This window comes from Panthera uncia (assembly GCF_023721935.1).
Source record: "Panthera uncia isolate 11264 chromosome B3 unlocalized genomic scaffold, Puncia_PCG_1.0 HiC_scaffold_1, whole genome shotgun sequence".
NCBI lineage: Eukaryota > Metazoa > Chordata > Mammalia > Carnivora > Felidae > Panthera > Panthera uncia.
The window spans coordinates 44,496,791-44,517,982 of record NW_026057582.1 but is presented as its reverse complement, the minus strand read 5'-3'; the positions used below and the strand labels follow the sequence as shown (position 1 = coordinate 44,517,982).

The window sequence follows — 21,192 nt, the reverse complement described above, 5'->3', positions numbered from 1 at the left end:
GGCACTTAAAATCATCTGGAGACTTCTCTTCCCTTCATACAAAACTACTTCATTCATATTTAGCGAACAGGAAAGTGGATCTACAACCTGTCTAGATCCCAGAATGTTAAAGAACATAAAATATCAAACATACAAGGTATGTTTATATTCTGTATTTTTAGCCCTGTGACCATAAGTATAAAGTCTACGAGGTGTGGTGTGTTTTCACAAGGTGCTCCAGGACAGCGCTCCCCCTCTGCCCTTAAAATTTTTTTAAATAAAAGAATTAAAAAATTTAAAAAATTTTAAAAAATCAAGAAAAGAGACAAAATTCCCTACCCTGGTACCACTCTGGAATCCTGCCATGAGAAAGGCTTTCCAGCATCCTCAAAAGTGTTGGGGGCCGTTCAGAGGCTTTCTCCGGGCCCCGCGCTCCGCCCCCTCCCTCTATGGTGCCCTCCCAGCCAATCAGCGTTCTACAGGGCCCTCCTCCCGCGCGTCTTTCAAAAGCCCCCTAGAAACCAATGAGCAGTTAAAGGTACTCGGGGGCGGAGGAAGAAATAGGGAGAGGGTCTGATTGGTTCCTAGAAGTCGCCGCGCCCCGCCTCACAGAAGGATGTACCAATGAGCTGAGCGGAGGGGCGGCCTCCGCGCGGGGCGGTCGCTGAGGCGCCGGTGCTGCTAGACGGAGGCGGCAGCCGGTCACGACGTGGGGCGACCAGCGATGAAGCCGGTGAGTCGGGCCGAGGCTCGGAGAAGCGAAGCCACAGGGAGAGAAGCGGTCCCCGAAGCCAGTTTGCGGGCCCAGGGACAGCCCAGGCCTGGTCCCGGGCCTGACTCGCGCTGTAACCGTCCGAGGTCGGGGAGGTGGCGCTTTCCTAAATTGGGGAGAGCGATGATTGAAAAGGAACAGGGTCGGTGGCGGACGAGGGGAAGGCGGACATTCGTTGTGAACCTGTCGTGCACAGGCTGGGAACTGTCTCCTGCAGAGTCTCCTAAGCCTCAGGAGAGCCCTGCCAGAGAGGGCTGAATCCCGTTTTATGGAGGAAACTGAGGCATGGAGAGCTTAGGTGTCTCCGTGTATCAGTTTGCCTGATACCCAGCCCCAAGGGATGTCCGGGGCTGCCCCGCGCCCGCTGGACAGCGGTCCTCGCCGCAGACGGGGAAAACCTCACCATAAACGATTGCCAATCCCCATTTGTGGGTGCTTCACCATCCCCCGGGGCCAACTGGCACTGCGTCCTTTTCTGGGGTTCAGAATCCCTGGGCCAGGGGAAGCAGAAACGTCCAACTCTGTTAGGATTTGTAAGCCTGGCTGGGAAAGCCTGAGTGAATGGGCCACACTCTTTCTTTCTCTCTCTGAAAATCTGGAATCATCAAAACTGCTTTAAAGAGAAAGGAAAAACAGATGCAGGGTGCTGTGGCCCCACCTGACTCACATCACCCACCACCAGGGTTTGCAGCCTACTGAATATTTAAAAACCTTTGAGTTGATAATAATACAAAGAGATCCAAAGCAACTCAAATCCGTAGCCTAAATGGCTCTGTAATGTGATCTTGTAGTAACAAACAAGACCATTATAGAATATAGCTTGAGAGCTGGAAAGGACATTAGCTGGTGACACTTGCTAATCCCCATGGTTCCATGTGGAGAGGCATCAGCTGTCCTTCACTCTTGGCCTCTTTCTCCACTTGTCCCCAGAAGGGACAGAGTGAGGGATCTGATCCCCCAGTTTGAGAGGAGCTGAACACAAGCAGCTGAACCCTTTCGTCCCTTCTCTGCAGAGATTACTTCCTAGGGCGCTCTTGGCCACTGGGGAGCCCTGGGTTGTCCATAGCTGCCTATGACTGGGGGAATGAGTCCAATTCTGGAGTGAAGAATTGACAAGCCCACTTAACCACAGCTTTAAAGCCACGTCCTCCCTTTAACACTCAGTAATAAAACTAACCTCTTGATTTCCATTTGCCTCTCCACTGTGTTATCTCTCAGTTGGTTCCAAGTAGGAAGTAAGAAGAAAGGTGTGTTTTTCACTGGTCCTATGAAACAGCTGCCCCTCCTTTAGAAAACAGGCCTACAGGATTGAGTTCCAACTCTTTAGATCATTGTGCAAAGTCCATCTCAGTGTGTCTAGTCCACGGGTTCACAAAGTAGCAGGTTATCCTACCTGTACACCCCATCCACCAAACTAGTAGGCTGTTAGGGGGGTTATTGTTTGAGAAATGGAGGAGGCAAACTACCCCAGCTTCATCTTCTCTGCCCTGATGTTTCAGTTCCTGAAAACAAGCTCTTTCCCCTTTTGCCTTTATTGCCTTAACTTCTTCCCTATCTGCCTAAAAACCTCCTGCCCATCCTTTAAGACCCAGCTAATGTATGTCCTCTGAAGCTCTGTCCAGCTCCCTGAGCAGTCACTCCCTTCCCTGCCCTAAAGTGCATAGTTTATGCTTCCAGGTTAGCACTTACAACTTTCTTCTGTAATCTATGCACTTATCTCTCCCTCCAACTATACTGAAGCTATTTATTTCATGGCTCTTTGCATCTCCAGAGCTTGGCAAATAAAGGTGTTCAAGAAATGTTTGTGAATGAATTAATATATCTCCTCACTTTCTAGTTGTGGAAAACTGAGACCCAGAATAAATTGGAGTTGCTTGTCCAAGATTATATGGTAAATGGCAGAGCCAAGACCAGAATCCTGGTTTGTTACCAATCCACCTCTCTTTCCATCAGAGTGCTGTAATTATCAATAGGATGGTAAAATCTATTTATTTTTGCTATTGCTGACCATTCTCATAGTCCAAATTGAATAAATTGCAAATATGCATTCATTGTGTTAAGCAAGGGTCAGCTTATATGTAAATATTTTTATTTACAGTTATTTAACATAACTGATTTCTTTTGAAGCCTAGTTTATTGCAAACAAGTGAGTTTGACTCATCAGATGAAGAGCCTATTGAAGATGAACAGACTCCAATTCAGATATCATGGTATGTTAAACTTCTGATCAATGATGAGCTAAATTATTTGATCTGTACATCATAATCCATGTAGATACGTAGTCCACATATTAAAAATATTTAGTGGGGTCCCTGGGTGGCTCAGTCATTGAAGTGTCTGACTCTTGATTTCAGCTCAGGTCATGATCTCACAGTTCGTGAGATCAAGCCCTGCGTCGGGCTTTGCGCTGACAGCCCAGAGCCTGCTTGGGATTGTCTCTCTCTTTGCCCTTCCCCTGCTCACTCGCTCCTCACCAGCGCATGCTCGCGCTCTCTCTCTCTCTCTCTCTCAAATTAAATAAATAAATAAATAAATAATATTTATAAATAAAATAAACAAATAAATAATATTTATTTTATATAAATAAATAAAATAAATATTTAGTGATTTTTTTCTGCTGGTTGTATAATTCTAATCTTTAAGGGATTTTCTAATTCTGCTTTACAATCTATGATATAATAATAAATAAAATAAAAAATAAAATAAAAAATATTTATAAATAAATAATATTTATTTTATATAAATAAATAAAATAAAAAATATTTAGTGATTTTTTTTTCTGCTGGTTGTATAATTCTAATCTTTAAGGGATTTTCCAATTCTGCTTTATTTACTATCCATGATAGAATAAGGCTTTCCTTTTTGGGGGGCTTAGGGGGAGATTGTTCTTCTGCATTCAGAAAACCATAGTAGAAACAAGTAACTAAGGAGTTGAGATAAAATCAGAATATCTCCCATTTGGTACCAAAACTTACTTATTCTTTTAGGACAAAAGAATAGTATACCAAACATAGGATGAGATATTTAATTGTTTGTCATTTAGTCAAATCCTAGAACTACTTGCCACAGTCATGCATCTACTAGCAGACCCTGCTTAAGATAAAAGCCATATTACCACAGATACTAGAACAAAAAACAAATGTTTCTATATAGAATCAACTTAAAAATCTTGGCAGTGACTTCTGGTTACACCAGATTCTCTACAACAATCAATGCTTTTTCTCATCCCTGTAAATGTAATAATCTCTCTTTAAGAAAACACCATTCCCACTCTAAAAAACAGTATGGTTTTCCTCACAAAATTAAAAACAGAACTACCCTATGACCCAGAAATTGCACCACTAGGTATTTATCCAAAGGATACAGGAGTGCTGATTCGAAGGGGCACGTGCACCCCCATGTTTATAGCAGCATTATCGACTGATAAATGGATAAAGAAAATGTGGTGTATATATACAATGGAATATTACTCGGTGATCAAAAAGAATGAAATCTTGCCATTTGCAACAACGTAGATGGACCTAGAGTATATTATGCTAAACGAAGTAAGTCAGGGAGAGACAAACATCATATGATTTTACTCCTATGTGGAATTTAAGAAACAAAAGAGATGAACATAGGGAAAGGGAAGCAAAAATAAGATAAAAACAGAGGGAGACAAACCATATGAGACTCTTAAATACAAAGAACAACCTGAGGATTGATAGTGGAGTGTCGGGTGGAGGGATGGGCTAAACAGGTGAGGGAGCATTAAGGAGGGCACTTGTTGGGATGAGCACTGGGTGTTATACACAAGTAATGAATCACTAAATTCTACTCCTGAAACCATTATTACACTATATGTTAACTAACTTGGAGTTTAATTTTTTTTTTAAGTTTCTAAAAAATTTTTAAAAAGAAAATACCATTCCCAACTATAGAAAGAGAAAAAGAGGGTGTTATCCCTAAAGTTCCTTTTATTCCACCATCAAATAACAATTATCTTTCATTTCCCTCCTTACCCCCCTTTCAAACTCAAAACCTCATCTAATTTTCAGAGTCACATGGTATTTATATGATGACCTCTGTTTTCCTCTAAACTCATCTTCTGTCTTGTAGACAAGGTTAGCCTCTACCCACTTTGTCCCTGAGTACTGTAAACTGGGAATATGATTTCTTGAAATTGTTTTATTTTAACCAAAATCTATTACAACATGGGGTGCCTGGGTGGCTCAGTCAGTTAAGCATCCGACTCTTGATTTTGGCTCAGGTCATGATCTCACAGTTCATGAGTTCAAGCCCTGCATCTGCCCTGTCAGCACAGAGCCTGCTTGGGATTCTCCCTCTCTACCTCTCTCTCTGCTCCTCCTCTGCTTGTACTCTCTTTCCCTCTCAAAATAAATAAATAAACTTTAAAAATATTTTTTTAAAAGAGGAAGGCTACAAAGAAATCTTAAAATAGTAATATAGAATGAATGCTGGGGATGAAATCGTCAGAAGGTAATTTTCTAGCTTATTCCCCAAGGTTACTAATACAAAGTATCTCAGATATCATACCACAGGGTAACTTAAAACCTTAATGCTTTATACTACCTGTAGGCAATCTAGGCATTATTATCTTTAAGGTAAGTTTAAGTTAACTTGCCACTTTTAAGACTTAAATTGTGACAAAGTAAATGATAAGTCCCTGTTTTAAAACTTCCAGCCTCTTTGGGCCTTTTTGTGAACAACACATTGATGTTTGCAAATGCATTTTTGTTTTATGACTATGGTCAAACTTTAAAACACCCTTGTTCAATGCCAAGCACACATGTGTTAAACTGAATTTCCATTTACAACTTTTTAAAAAACTGAATTAAAGTTTTATTCTTTTCAGGCTACCCCTGTCACGAGTGAATTGTTCTCAGTTTCTTGGTTTGTGTGCTCTTCCAGGTAGGTTTACAGTTGGCTTCCTATTGAGATACTTCAGATAATTTTTTGTCAGCTAACACATCATACTCTGTACTGAGCAGTAAGAGAACTTCATAGATCAGCAGCCTGGGGAAGTCACTTTTGGAAGCCCTCCTGTGGGCTGTAGCTAAAAGAACACAGATCACTCTTCAACCCTTCCAGACCCACATTCGTGGTTCTATATTTCTGACTCACCTACCTTAATAAAACGTAAACACTGGGGTACAGGTGAGGCTGAGGGCAACAAGCAGGTACTTGTTATAGAAAGGACACAGAGCAAAGAATCTTTGGATGAGGAGTTCCTTCAGCTGGGATCTCTGAATCCCTGCAATTATATTACTAAGAATATAAGAAATCGAAATCCATATTCAAAATGAAATTGCAACATATAAATGATCATATGGTATGACTTTCTAAAGTAGCTGTGTTTGTGTTTAAGTATATTTCTTATATATGATTAAAAACTGACTTTTTCGCTTGCCTTATTACTGCTTATAGGTTGTAAATTTAAAAATGTTAGAAGAAATATCCAAAAAGATACAGGTAGGTGTAACATGAAACAACCATATTAATAGTTTTTTTCTGAATAACACTGAAAATAATCTCTCTGTCAAAAAGAACAAACGTTAGTCTCTGTTTGGTATACCAAATAAATGTTTGATATTTCATAGTTTTAAACTATAGATTTATTCTAACATGAGAAGAGGTATTTGCAAAGGGCACAGAGAACTAACTCATTTACTAAACATAGCATTGCTTTTCACCGATTGTTGTAGTTACACATAGAAATTGCATTTGAGTTTAAAATGTATACATTAGAGGGAGGAAGGTATGTAAACAGAAAACTGACATTTCACTGCCAAGATCTTTGAACACACTATCCTTTGCAGACTTGATTGTTGTGATAGCAGAAATTAAGCCTGAACTGGGAACCCAGAGGTAGTAGTGAAATTGTCCATCCTGGTTAGAATTTAGAGATCCAGCATCTAGGTGAGAAAGATGGAGTAGGGCCAATCTTCACAGGCCCAAAGATGTTCATACCACTATAGCCTCAAGTCTAATAATCCCACAAATATTCTGACAATCCACCCCAATTTGGAGTTTACATATTCCATGATACTAAAAAACTTGGATTTTCAAAATATTTTATCCTGCTTGGCCTCAAATAGCTCAAGGCTAATAGTCCTACCAATGTCCTTATAATACAACAAAATAAATATAGATATAAATATAATATATAAATGATATATATAAATATATAAGATAAATGTCATATATCTTGATTCTGACCAGTAAAAAATTGTTGAATCTTACATTTTTTTCCCAGTTGTTTTGGAGTATCAATTTATTAATGTACCTTCTCTAATTTATTCCTTACCTACCAAAAAGGACTGGAGGCTAGTAGATTAGTTGACTCTTGCAGTATTTGTAAAGATTCTCTGATTTAGAGGTACCTGCCATGGTAGGAACTTTTCATTCGGAGACCATTTAAGTCATAAGCAAAATATAATGAAAATCACTAGTTCAAGAACCAGCCTTGCACATTTTGGAAAGCCCTGTTCCCTTCCAATATTTTGGAATTTGGGGTTTCCAATAGCTTACCAAACCTTTTGTCTTCCATTGAGATCTTGAATGCAATCCAATCCAATGTATAAGAGATGACAATCTGATAGGAGAGACCTAGACTCTCCCTGCACAAGCTCTTGTGGCTCCTCCTCTTTCTAGGAAAGCTTGAAAACCACTGTATAATAGCAATTATGTGTGCGAAAGGCAGATAGAAAATTACCTACTCTTGAAAATGGTGAAGTATGCTAACTACAGGTTTAATCCTTTTAGAAGTACAAAAAAAATAATAGTATTACCTAAAGCAGCACTGTCCACTGGAAATATAATGGGAGCCACAAATAGAAGCCATGTATGTAACTTTACATTTTTAAGTTGCCACAGTAAAAAATTAAAAACAGATGAAATTAACTTGATAATATATTTTATTTAACCTAACATAGCCTAAATAGTACATTGTCAATGGCTTTAAGTATAAAACAAATTATTAATGAGATATGGGGGTTTTTTTAAATTTTTTTTTTTAGCATTTATTTTTGAGACAGAAACAGACCATGAACGGGGGAGGGTCAGAGAGAGAGGGAGACACAGAATGTGAAACAGGCTCCAGGCTCTGAGCTGTCAGCACAGAGCCCGACACGGGGCTCGAACTCACGGACCGCGAGATCATGACCTGAGCTGAAGTCAGACACTTAACCGACTGAGCCACCCAGGCACCCCAGATATGGGCTTTTTGTACTTAACCTCTGAAATCAGATCTATATTTTACACTTATAATACATCTCAATTTGCACTAGCCACATTTCAGGTACTAATCTGGAGGTTCATGATGAAAGGCACTTTGTGTTTAGTTAAATGGCCCAGGATTTGGGAGGCAGGGGGAGAGAGGAGACTGAGATCATCCAGAATTAGTTATTCATTTTGAACCTAATGGTCTATAATGAATATTGCCATAAGGACATTCCACTGTATAGAATGGCCTATAGTACAATTGCTTGGTTCATATTCATTATAGTGAAAATTAGCTAAGTTGCATAATTCTAACACAGTTAACGTTTTATTTCTGGAGACCTAGTCCACAAAATTAGATGCATGATGGGGTGGCACAGTACAAACATAAAGGAGAACATGAGCTCAGGCACCATGGGCATGCTGGAGATTTACATACAAGGCGTAGGGTCAAACAAAACAGCAGTGATAAAAGTAACAAACGTGAATTTTGTGAGAAAAAATCGGGGAAAAATGTGCTGTCAGTTCTTCACAAGAGTTTATCTTGAAGTATTAGATGTTTCAAAATTTACTTTAAAGCAGTATTGAAAAGATCTTTTTTCAAGAACAGCAATATAATTGACTCATCTTAAATTCAGTAAAAAGCATTTTGAATTATTAAGTCAGGTTTAATTTTAAGCACCTTTTGGTTCAGGCATTTCTAATTCCTATTTTGTGCTTAGTGACTTGATTTTAACCCTACTTTGAAGACAGATTAATATTGTTTTAGATTATCAATAAGTATTTCAAATGCATAGATTATCATTTGTTAGTTTGGCTTAAGAAATTTAACACCACATTCTCTGTCTTGACTGTATTTAAATTTGTAATATTTTGTACATGTGTATCCGTCTCTTGGTCTATTGGCAGAAGAACTAAAGAGCTATGGTATACAAGACATATTTGTTTTCTGCACCAGAGGGGAACTGTCAAAATACAGAGTCCCAAACCTTTTGGACCTCTACCATCAGTATGGAATTATCACTCATCATCATCCAATCCCAGATGGAGGGACTCCTAACATAGCCAGCTGCTGTGAAATAATGGAGGAGCTTGCAATCTGCCTTAAGAATAACCGGAAAACCTTAATACAGTATGTTTTTCTTTTCTCTGTATGTTACATGAGAAATGTCCCAGTCAGAATGATTTTTCCAATTATTGCATCCTTACTTACTTATTACTTACCTTATAGTTTGGTGCAAGGATTAAAAGGAGATAAGGCATCAGGGCACGTGGATGGCTCAGTTGGTTAAGCACCTGACCCTTGGTTTCAGCTCAGGTCAGAACCTCACAGCCATGAGATTGATCCCTGTGTCAGGCTGCATCAGGCTCCATGCTGTCAGCTCAAAGCTGCTTGGGATTCTCTCTCTCTCTCTCTCTCTCTCTCTCTCTCTCTTTCTCAATCCCCCCTCTCAAAATAAATAAACTTTAAGGAAAAAAAAAAGAGATAAGATATGAAATTTCTAGTACAATGTCTGCTACAGAGCAAGCACTCAGATATTTACCTGCTTTGGATTCTGTGTCTCCCTGTCTCTCTGCCCCGTTCTCACTTGTGCTCTGTCTCTATCTCTCAAAAATAAATAAATGTTAAAAAAAATTTTTCTGGGGCACCTGGGTGGCTCAGTTGGTTGGGTGTCCGACGTCGGCTCAGGTCATGATCTCACAGTTTGTGAGTTCGAGCCCCATGTCAGGTTCTGTGCTGACAGCTCGGAGCCTGGAGCCTGCTTCGGATTCTGTTTCCTTCTCTCTCTGCCCCTCGCCAACTTGTGCTCTGCCTCTCTATGTCTCTAAAAAAATAAAGAAGTGTAAAAAAAAAATTTTCTAATTAGCAAAGAAATCATTCATAACAATGAGCAGTCTTAAAAATATGACTGGAAAATTACATTTGATGATATGAATTTCTCACCAGAATGAAGGAGGGACTCCCATTGCTTGTCAATGGCTATGCAAAGCTGCTGGTATGGAAGTTTAAAACAAAATAAAATGTGTTAAGGGAGAAAAAAGGAGAGAAAAAAAAAAAAGCACAGAGAAAGGAAAAAGGGAGTGACAATCAGCAAAGAACAGTAGCAATACAAAGATTAGAAGTGGTACCATGGATAATAATAGTAGATGCCCTGCCAGCAGTGAGACCCGTAACAGTAGAGGGCCAGCCATAGGCAGCAAACTATTCCTTCTCTGTGCTTCTTGTACTTTCTGTATCCTAATAAACTGCTTAATCCTTTCTGGAACAAGATAGAGTATTAAATAGTTTGATACCTCAAAAGCCCTAAAGTCACTGCTTTAAGCTAGAAAATATGCAGACTATACCGAATAACCAGGGCGCCGGGCTCAGGGTAGTAAGGGAAAGGCAAGCCCAACTACCTTCTCTCCTTCAATCTAGAGCTCCGGGGCCTCATGTCAACAGTTTCCATTTGAAGGCAAACCAGCCAGTACAAGGGTCTTTGGGGACACAAACCATATGTGGCTGAACTAAACTCTAATGTACAGAGAACTATAGCCAGGAGAGTAGGGAATAAAGAGAAACCATCCCGCATTCTACAGTTTCCAACCTTTCTCTAGAGAAAAGCATAATCTGTAATTGTAAGCAATTACTAATTGCTTTACTAGTTATAAAAGCAAAACTTTAGACTAAAGTTGTCTCTGGTAAATTTTCTAGTAAGACTAAGTTAAATAGCATTAGATGATTAGCTGTGGCTGGTGAAAAATATTTTCCAATTTTTGGACCTATTTTTTTTAATTTTTTTTAATGTTTAATGTTTTTTTTAATGTTTTTGAGAGAGAGAGAGAGAGACAGAGTACAAGTGGGGAAGGCGCAGAGAGAGAGGGAAACACAGAATCTGAAGCAAGCTCTTCAGATGCAGGCTCTTCTGTGCTGAGCTGTTAGCACAGAGCCTGACATGGGGCTTGAACTCACCAACAGCAAGATCATGACCTGAGCCGAAGTTAGATGCTTGACCAACTGAACCACCCAGGCACTCCTGGGCCCATTTTTCAAATCAGTCCTGAGATTTTTTTTTTTTTTTTTTAATAAATCCTTGGAAGCAGCCTCTACTGAAGAGTTTCCGGAGATCAAACTAGCTCAGATAGTGAAATTTAACAAATACTACTCAAGCAAGTTCTAGCACACCAAATGCTGTCTGCTGTTTGAACAGAATACAAACAGGATGGAAAGATGGTTGGGTAGCCCCTGCATATGTTGAATGTTTCTGGTTCCCATAAAATAAAGCATCTGATGACTGGAAATTTTCATTGTCCTAGAGCTTTCAGAGGTGTCCTATAGTGACTAATGTTTGGATAAAGACAATTTTCTATCCATTCTGCTATCTTTGAGTGCCCACATTGCTAGATGGCTCTAGAGTTTATCTCTCAGAAACTAGGTCTGGTAAATTGTTTTCCACTGTCTTGCTGCCTGCCAATACTGTCTCACTGATTCTCCCTGTGCATTTCTGTTGCTTTATAAAATCAGGGGATGCTACTTGCCTACTGTACTGTGCTATTTCTAAAAAAAAAAAAAAAAAGTACTACAAAACAGGTAGCTTAGAAAAGAAACTTATTCTCCCCGAGTTCTGAAGCTACAAGTCCAAAATCAAGGTGTCAACAGGACCATATTCCCTCTGAGACTTTGACAGAATCCTTCCTTGCCTCTTCCTAGCTTCTAGTGGTGGCCGTCACTCCTTGGTGTCCTTGGGCTCACAGCCATTATCACTCCAATCTCAGCCTCTGTCGTCACATGATTCTGCACTGCTGTGTCTTCTCAGGATACTTCCTCCTATAAGGACACCAGTCATATTGGATGACCCAGTTGGGTTAGGGCCCAATGACCTCATCTTAGCTTGATTACATCTGCAGAGACCCTATTTCCAGATAAGGCCACATTCACAGTACCAGGGATTAGGACTTCAACATAGCTTTATGGGGATACAATTCAACCCATAACATCTACTGTGCACCAAACACTATGAATACAAAACACACACTGTGAGGCACAGTCCCCACCCTCAAGGAGCCCCTGCTAACAACACTACATGGAAGTGCAGTAAGATTCACACAAGGTATGCACAAGGCAGCAAAAATGACAGTGATGGTTTCTTTGGGGGCACAAAGGCAGTTCAGAGCTAGACTTGAAGGATAAGCAGGAATCAGAGGAGGAAAGATAAAGGTATCAGTGGGTAGAAAGCAGTATTCATCTTGCAGAAAACCACTGAAGTGTTCTACCTCTCTCCACCTGTCTATGGTAGATCCTTATATCTGGCCTATTTGTGGAAAGCAAGTTCATGAATACATAGGAGTCAGTATCTGTTTGGTCCTCTATCTCACATCCTATCCCAAGACATAGATCTCCAGCTTCATCTTTAGTACACCACTGTAATTTATGTTCCTGATAAGTCAGCAGCACCAAATTAGGTTCAGTATACCCTCTAAGAAAGTCAGGAATTGTATAATACATTTTTTTTTTTTTTAGCATCTTTGAAAGTAGTTAGAATGAATGGTTTTATTGCTTTGAGGTTAATCATGATTTTTTTTCTGGAAAATCCAGTTATACAGACTGCTGATTTCTTCACAAGGCTAGACAATAGCAGCTAACATTCATTTACTTCTTACTCTGTGCCAAGCTCCGTTGTAAGCCCTTTACAAATGTTAGTTATGTCATTCAGTCCTAACTATGATACAGATTCTGTGGCTGCCACTATTTGATAGATGAGGTTAACCCAGAGAGGTTAAATAACTTCCTTAGGTTCACACATGTAATAATGACAGATTGACCATTCAGCCCCAGACAGCAGGGCTCTAGAAACCATGCTTTAAATCTCTGTAACATGCCACCTCTGTATTCTTTTTAGATAAATAAGGAGTTGTTGTGTCATATGGACTTGTCCCATAACCACTAAGGTTTTGTTTAGACAGAGGAAATAAACTGGCAGTTGGTAAAAATAGTCTGATTTCTATCTATTTATTAACATGTTCCACTTCTCTGATGTGGATACTGGTGTTTAAAAAGATCAATAAAAAGGCCCTGCCTGCATTGATTCTTAGAGGTATTCAGAGAATACCTCCCAACAAATAAACAAGCACACTTTACTCTTTATTAATGTAAAAATATTTATTAACCTCTGTGTGCCAGGCACTGTGCTAGCAGGCATTATTAAATTTAGAAACAGAAGGCAAATTTAGAAGGAACAAGTCTTTAGTTCTAATTGGCGGGGTGAAATGAAAATGTCTAATATTCAAATTGTGCTTCCCTTTCAGCTGTTATGGAGGACTTGGCAGATCTTGTCTTGGTAAGAAATTTATTTTCATTATTCAGTAATTTTTTTAAATCCTCAAAGTAGACAAAAATATCCTGTTTCTGGGCCATGTGCTCAGTTTGTATTAAAATGAGACAAAACACAATATAAATCTGCTAAGACCTAAAGATTTATTTAAAGGGGCGCCTGGGTGGCTCAGTCAGTTGAGCATCCGACTTCGGCTCAGGTCATGATCTCACGGTTTGTGAGTTTGAGCCCTGCGTCAGGCTCACTGCCTGTCAGCACAGAGCCTACTTAGGATCCTCTGTCCCCCTCTCTCAACCCCCCCCACCCCCCGCGCTGACTCTCACATGCTCTCATAAATAAATAAATGAATGAATGAATTTCAAGGCCCTTCATTCGGTATTCTCTAGAAAGCTAGGGTGGGAATGGGAAGGCTTTTCAACATTATTTTGAAGGATTCTGCAAAAGATACTGTGCAAGTCTTAGCACCTACATTCTTGCGTTTTGTTTTCTAATGCTTTCTTATGCAGATGTTAGGATACTGACAGTAAATTCTAAATTATATCCATGGGTAACATAAGTATGAAAACCAAAGTTAATTACTTCATGTAATTACTGTTCACCTTTTTTTTTCTTTAACATTTATTTATTTTTGAGACAGAGACAGAGCATGAACGGGGGAGAGTCAGAGAGAGAGGGAGACACAGAATCTGAAACAGGCTCCAGGCTCTGAGCCGTCAGCACAGAGCCCAAAGCGGGGCTCGAACTCACGGACCGCAAGATCATGACCTGAGCTGAAGTCGGCCGCTTAACCGACTGAGCCACCCAGGCGCCCCAACTGTTCACTTTTTAATAAATGTGTTAGAAGGGGCGACTGAGGTTAAGCGTCCAACTCTTGGTTTCTGCTCGGGTCACGATATCATGGTTCATGGGTTTGCACCCCACATCAGGCTCTGTACTGACAGTGTCAGGCCTCCTTGGGATTCTCTCTCTCCTGCTCTCTCTGCTCCTCCCTAGCTCTCTCGCTCTCTCAAAATAAATAAATTTTTAAAAAATAAAATAAAATAAAAGTATTAGAAAACAAAGTTAATGAAATGCCATACTAGAGTTAACAGTTATTCCTTTTAATGTTGGAAAGTATCAAAATTAAAAGCTTTTGTGCTTCTAAGAACATTATCAAAATGAAAAGATAACCCAGAGAATGGGAAAAAAATATTTGCAAACCATATATCTGATAAGGGACTTACCTAAAAAGAATTCTTACAACTCAATAATAAAAAGACAGCCCAACTTAAAGGATGGACAAAGGATCTGAATAGATATTTCTTCAAACAAAATACACAAATGACCATTAAGGACATGAAAAGATGCCTACCATCATTAGTCATCTAGGAAATGCAAATCAAAACCACAATGAGATACCACTTAATACCCATTAGGATGGCTATTACCCGAAAAGTAGAAAACATGCACTGGGATTTGGGGAAATTGGAACCTTCATATACTGCTGGAGACAGAGTAAAATGGTGCAGCTGCTTTGGAAAATAGTCTGGCAGTACTTCCTCAAACATGTAAACATACAGTCGCCCTTTACCCAGCAATTTCATGAGGTCTATGCCCAAAAGAAATGAAAACATGTCTACACAAAAACTTGGACACGAACATTTATAGCACCATTATTAATAATAGCCAAAAACTGGAACCAGCCTAAATGCCCATCAACTGACTGTGGGTAAACAAATTGTGTGTCTGTACAATGGAATATTATTCATCCCTAAGAAGGAATGAAGCAGTTACAAGCCTCAATATGTGTGAGTCTTGAGCACGTTATGCTAAGTGAAAGAAGCCCATCACAAAAGGCCGCATATGGTTGCATTTATATGAAATGTTTAGGCAAATCCACAGACAGAAAGTAGATTAGTGGTTGCTCAGGAGAGGGGTGATGGGGGACCGGGGAGGATGACAACGGAAGACAGGGTTTCTTTTTGAGGGGATGAAAATGTTCTAAAATTGTGCTGATGGGTGCACATATCTGTGAATACACTAAAATCCACTGAATCGTACCCTTTAAATGAATGAAACATATGGTCGATTAAATATAATTCAATAAAGCTGTTAAAAAGAACGAAGCCAGTGTTAAACTTCAATTCAACCGCAGTCATTTAAAATCATAATTTAACTGTCAAAAACACATACTAAAAGACCTCAGTCATTTAATTCGTTTGGAACAATTACACCAAGCTCCATCTTCTGCGCCAGCTGAAGTCTAATTAAATATACAATGCTCTACCCCATCATTAATAATACACTATTTTCCTAACATGTTCTGTTAGTAGCTGCTTGTCTCCTACTATACCTGTCTGACACAGTTTCACCAGAGCAAGCCATAGACAGCCTGAGAGACCTAAGAGGATCTGGGGCAATACAGACTATAAAGGTAAGGAGGTTGACTGTTCTGTGTGGTTGTGGTTTAGGGGCAGTTATAGACACAGTGTCCTGTATCATCAAAAGGGCACTGAAAACCCACTGCATTCTATTATTCAGATATCACCTGTTCAACATTTATGTTTAAATATAACCTGGATGTCTGAAAAAGTTCACAGTGTTTCAAACAAAATGATGAAAAATCTGAACTTGCCAGTTTACTCTCGCAGGATCTACTACCGTTCAGTTTTTACCCATTTAGTTCTCAGAATGAATCCTCTCATCTGGAAACATGAGGGGATTACCATAAACTTGGTAGTTTCTTAGCCTAAAAGATCTAGTGAAGATCCTCTCACCAAAATATTTAATAAACATAGATGAGAGGCACCTGGGTGGCTCAGTCAGTTAAGCGTCTGACTTCGGATCAGGTCCCTCATCTGACGGTTCGTGGGTTCGAGCCCCACGTTGGGCTCTGTGCTGACAGCTCACAGCCTGGAGCCTGCTTCGGATTCTGTCTCCCTCTCTCTGCCCCTCTCCTGCTTGTGCTCTCTCTCAAAAATAAATAAAAAACATTTTTAAAAAAAATTTTTAAAGTAGATGAATGACTAGAATACAAAAAATGCAAAGCAATACTAATTATCCTTTGCTGTGGATAACTAAAGTGACATCTTCCACATTTACTTTCCCCTCAACAGCCACAAAATCTCTGCAGTAGCAATGCCCCAAGGATATTATTATGTATTAATGTTCCTGAAAGATTCTGCAGATTTCACTTTATTTCTAGATATGTAAAGCTAATTTGCCTTCCTTTCCCAAGTGCCCTGTGTCAGCATTAATCGACTAAACCAGAGGATCAGGCACTCTTAAAGAGGCCTGGCCTTTAGTGGCTTCCTGGCCTTGAGTCCATCTTCCCAGGAGCAGGGGTCTACCCAAGTGTCATGGATATGAATTATTATAGTAACTAACAAAGTCACCAAGCAGCATAATTCTCAGGACTTAAAGAAGGTTGTTCAAAATAATCCATACAGGATGCACTTCCCTCTTCAGGTTCTCAAAACAGAGAATTCACCTTCTTATCTGTTAAACGATTCTTCGAATTCAACATGTTCTCAAGTCTCTCAAAACAAAATGGTCAAACATTTGCATATGTGTTTTACACTTTTAATCTTGGAGTGAATTAAGCCCACATTATATAGGCTGTCCAGTTGATCACCTCAGCATTCTGTGGCCAACAGGCTTTCCCATCTCTGTGCTGATGTGCTCAGCAATGTGCAATTTCAACTTCCCAATAATGAGAAGAAATGAGATGATTGGCAGAATAAGAACATCCTCTGGAAAACTATTAAAACTCCAAATAAATTATTTAAAGTTTTTTTAATTTTGCTTATCTGTTAAGATTAGTCATTTTTTTTTTTTTAAATATTGACTACTCTGAACATTGTTGCAAATGGGTTATATCACAAGCAGCAGAATCTAGGGCTTCTATAAATGAAGAAATAGATTTTCTTGAATCTACTACTGTTAACTATTACAGAAAGTACCCTCTCCTCCCTACTTAACCCCCAGAGGAAAATACATTAGCAAAAAGAATGCCTTCATGTACTATTTTTAATTTTAATTTGCTCCTGCCAGTAAAAGGAGAAAGGATTTTACAGATTTATAAAACATTCGTATGTATTACACATTGCCTTCTGATTTTGAGAGACTTTTCAAGTAAGTTTTTTCACACCATATGCAGCTTTATCAAAAGGTAAAACTTCTCCATAATGCAAACGCTTCCTTACCCAAAAGGATGTAGAATTGTTCTTAGCAATTATTTTTTGATTCCTGATGCCTACTAGGATTGTACTACTCTGCTAACTAGTTTTCTACAATGTATTTCAATATATCTTTATTTTTTTCAGCAATATAATTATCTTCATGAGTTTCGGGACAAACTAGCCGCACATCTATCATCAAGAGATTCATTATCAAGATCTGTATCTAGATAAAAAAGAATTTCAAATAACATATATATGACCATGTCTGAAATTTAAGAGCTATTTAACATAATTTGTATTGAAACAAAATTTACTAGTGTTATCAACTTGAATGTAAATGTGTACGTGCAAATATTCCTAAAGCTTTTATTGACAAATTTCAGTTGTATCTCTTATCTCTTATAGAAGATCGAAAAACTGCTATATAATTTTTGAAATGTACTGTCTCCTCTGGTATGTTTTACTTAGAAATAATGCTGAAGTGAGCATATGGAAAAATGTTTCACTGCCTATTTTTATTATTTACCACACTTTTACCTCATTTTATGATTTATAACTACCAGGTGGAATGCAACATAGTAATAAATGTAAAAATGGGTATGAGTACAAACTAAAATCAAGTACCTTTCACCCTCTGTTCCTCCCACTTTTCCTCCCATGGCTTTTCCTCCTTCATAGACATACACGAGTGAGAAGGATCCTATGAATCTTCTGGACACCTCCCTCCCAATGCTGGATCATACCCAATAGGTGTTTATCCAGCATTTGCTGGAACATTTTCAGATATGAGGAATTCCTTGGTTCAGACAGGTGCTCTCTTTTTAGACCACTCATTTTTTACCCTAGGGACTACACAGAATGAATTAAATCCCTCTTTCACATTTCTGTTAGAAAGCACTTATCTACAGATTAACAGTCTCCAATTCCCTCCCTCACCTCACCCTATGCTACTGAATATGTCTTTTTGTCTTTAAATGTAATGTTGAACAGTTGTTTGCACTGTAGACAAGGACATTTTCACAGATAGTGGTGGCTTTGGTATCACCTGCAATAGTCCCTTGGCTGTGACTGGCACCTCCCCACGAGACAAAGTAAATTTCACATCAAAACTTTTGGAATAATCATCTAATTGCCAAAAGTTTTCTTCTGTTTCAAACTTCTCTTGCTTTAATTTCATTGGGGAATACTTCAGAACAATTACTAGTGCTGTTTGGGAACTTCAGACCAGACAGCCAGTATGTTCTAGAATATAAAATCAGTATTCTAATATTTTTATGTCTACACTGATTTCAGAACTTAAGATTTTATAAGTATACTAAGGAAGATGGGAGAACCACACATATCCTACCAGTATGTGAATGTTTAAACTGTGGGGGTTTCTAATCTAAGATAATAATGCCAAAAGTTATAGGTGGAAAAAAATTTTTTTCAAGTAAGTACAGGCTGCAATAATAGGTTGACCTTCCTCATGATTTCAGTATTACAACCAAAAACAATTTAAAAATCACAATACTTATTAAACTTTAGGAAATCACTGAAATTGATACTAGCAAATCTTGTATGTTGCTTCTCCTCAATAGGAATATAAAGCTTATTCATGAACACTTAAGAAAGTAGAAGAAAAAGGTTGGCATGGATTAATCAAATCCTTTAATAATCAAATGAATTTCCCAAGTGCATGCTTCTCTCATTTTTACTGCAAATGCCAGTTAAGCCTTCCATGTTTAAAATGCTTAACTACTTTAATACTAAGTATTAAGGGAAAACATCAGTTATTCCATAACAGAATCATGGAATGGGGCACTACTCAAAAGAATATAATTTCACATAGTTGGAAAAGTATTTTCTCTACCTAACCTGTGGAACAGCCCTCAAACCAATGGGGCAGAGAGACAAGGTAGAGTCCTGGTCACACACAAGCCAGAGTTAGCTGCTGAAATTGAATTAACACAGAGACTCAGCCATTAACCATAAACTACGCAAGGCCACATTTGAGATGGTTTTTATTTAATATACAAAAGCAAAATAAATTAAGCTCTAAGGCAGGGCTACTTAAGGGCATTTTCTTTGGACAGCGGTACAGCACCGATCAGGCTAACTTAGATTTTAAACCGTGAGCACAGATGGATAACTACATTCTATGTTTCTCTCAGTAGTTTTAGGGTCTACCTAGTCATCGACCTATTATTTAAGAAATTTTTCTTCTCCAGAATATATGAACATGGTAAGCAAAGAGATTTCAATGTTTAGAAAAAGCACTGTACAAAATTAACTTCTTATCCATGTGACCACGTTCTCTACATCTCCACGTCCACTATGCGCGTTACTAAAATTAACGTAGGATAAAAAAACCTTCAGTCCCACAGAGCAGTCACTTTATATGGCTGACACTATTTCCCAAAAGCAGTACAGGCAGCAGAGCTGTTTACTCCTTTTAGATATTTAGCTTTAGGACTCTTAATTAATCAAAGTGAAATTGTTCTAAGAAAGCCATTCAACAGATCCAGGAATAGAGCCACATTTTTTTTTTCTGTTGGCATCACTCTGAAGTATCAGTTCAGAGTCATCTTCCGAGCTATACTGCTGGTACCAAAGACTCGCTGGCTGCTGCTCTGACCACAGATCAGTGATTGGTTTGAGCAAGAGTTTAAATAATTTGAGACTAACAGTAGCTTCCCCAAAGGATGAATATGCATACTTTGCATACTTTTAGGAACAATGCTAGACAGGTATCAATATTTTTATCTTTCCTCTTTGAATAGAGCTGTTTTAAAATATTTTTGATGTCAAAATTTGACTTACAATTATACTGTACAACTGATTATTGAGGGATGCACATTTGTGAGTGTTGAATGATATATAAATAAGTAAACTACATGAATACTTTTAAATACATATTATTTAACCGGGGGGGGGGGGGGAGGGGTGTGGATACGTCACACTGCTGTGACGTAGCCACACCTAAAATGAAAGCTCACACTCCTGCAGGGTGTAAGAGATGCAAAGAAATCATTATTTGTACCATGGCAAGAATATTCCATGAGCACTGTTCATAAATACATAATTGGAAGAAAAGAGAAATGTAGCAAGGAAAGTTTTTTCATACTTTTAGAGTGTTTCTACATTTCTATTTCCTTTCTATGCATACACTGGACATATTTTCAAAATATGTTGATTTGGAGAGTAGAGAAGAGCTCTATGAGGGCTATTAGCAAGAGTGGTCCTCAGGCTTAAATATATTGAACAGGCTTAAAACGACACACATACTGCAAGCCTCCATGTACTTTGTTGCTTTGTGAAAGACCATTATCTGGGTATCTGAACTTGACTACTAGGTCAGGGAGTTAATGATGTAATCCAAGAGGCTTCTCAAATTCTTTCGTAATACCCGACACATGTCAAAAGTCTGGTCATTTCCTATCACTTCCCCTTCCCATGAAAAACAACCCTCAAACTTCAAACAAATTAGCAATTTGTCCAAAGCCTGGGACCCAACTCTCCTCAACCATGGGACAAGAAGTGGGAAATGCCAGTTACAATTGTGAAAATCATCAAACGTCATTACTAAGTTTCTACACCTATACTTCCTTAGTACTAAAGGGACATACTCCATGGTATAATATTATTACTCTAAAGAAGAACTGCTAAATAGACTACATTTATTACATAAGACTTTTAATTCAGGAGAATCTGTAGTACCCACAGCAACAAAGAGTTGTCAGTATAGATATAAACCACAGCACAGTGG

At 38.7% G+C, this 21,192-nt stretch overlaps 1 protein-coding gene across 4 annotated transcripts; it reads left to right on the top strand.

Annotated features, from left to right (window-relative positions):
• Nucleotides 1-544: 544 nt before the first annotated feature.
• CDKN3 (cyclin dependent kinase inhibitor 3) lies at nucleotides 545-17,824 on the top strand. 4 transcript variants are annotated; one of them, XM_049612772.1, is made up of 8 exons: nucleotides 545-712; nucleotides 2,879-2,961; nucleotides 5,607-5,662; nucleotides 6,179-6,223; nucleotides 8,882-9,104; nucleotides 13,259-13,290; nucleotides 15,597-15,697; nucleotides 17,589-17,824. In XM_049612772.1, the coding sequence occupies exons 1-8, from the start codon at nucleotides 704-706 to the stop codon at nucleotides 17,673-17,675; spliced, it is 636 nt and encodes a 211-aa protein (XP_049468729.1). In that variant the 5' UTR covers nucleotides 545-703; the 3' UTR covers nucleotides 17,676-17,824. The 4 variants fall into 4 exon arrangements, with proteins under 4 accessions (XP_049468729.1, XP_049468730.1, XP_049468731.1 ...); XM_049612773.1 differs by having other exon boundaries at nucleotides 548-712; nucleotides 8,885-9,104; nucleotides 15,594-15,697; XM_049612771.1 differs by having other exon boundaries at nucleotides 554-712; nucleotides 15,594-15,697.
• Nucleotides 17,825-21,192: the final 3,368 nt, after the last annotated feature.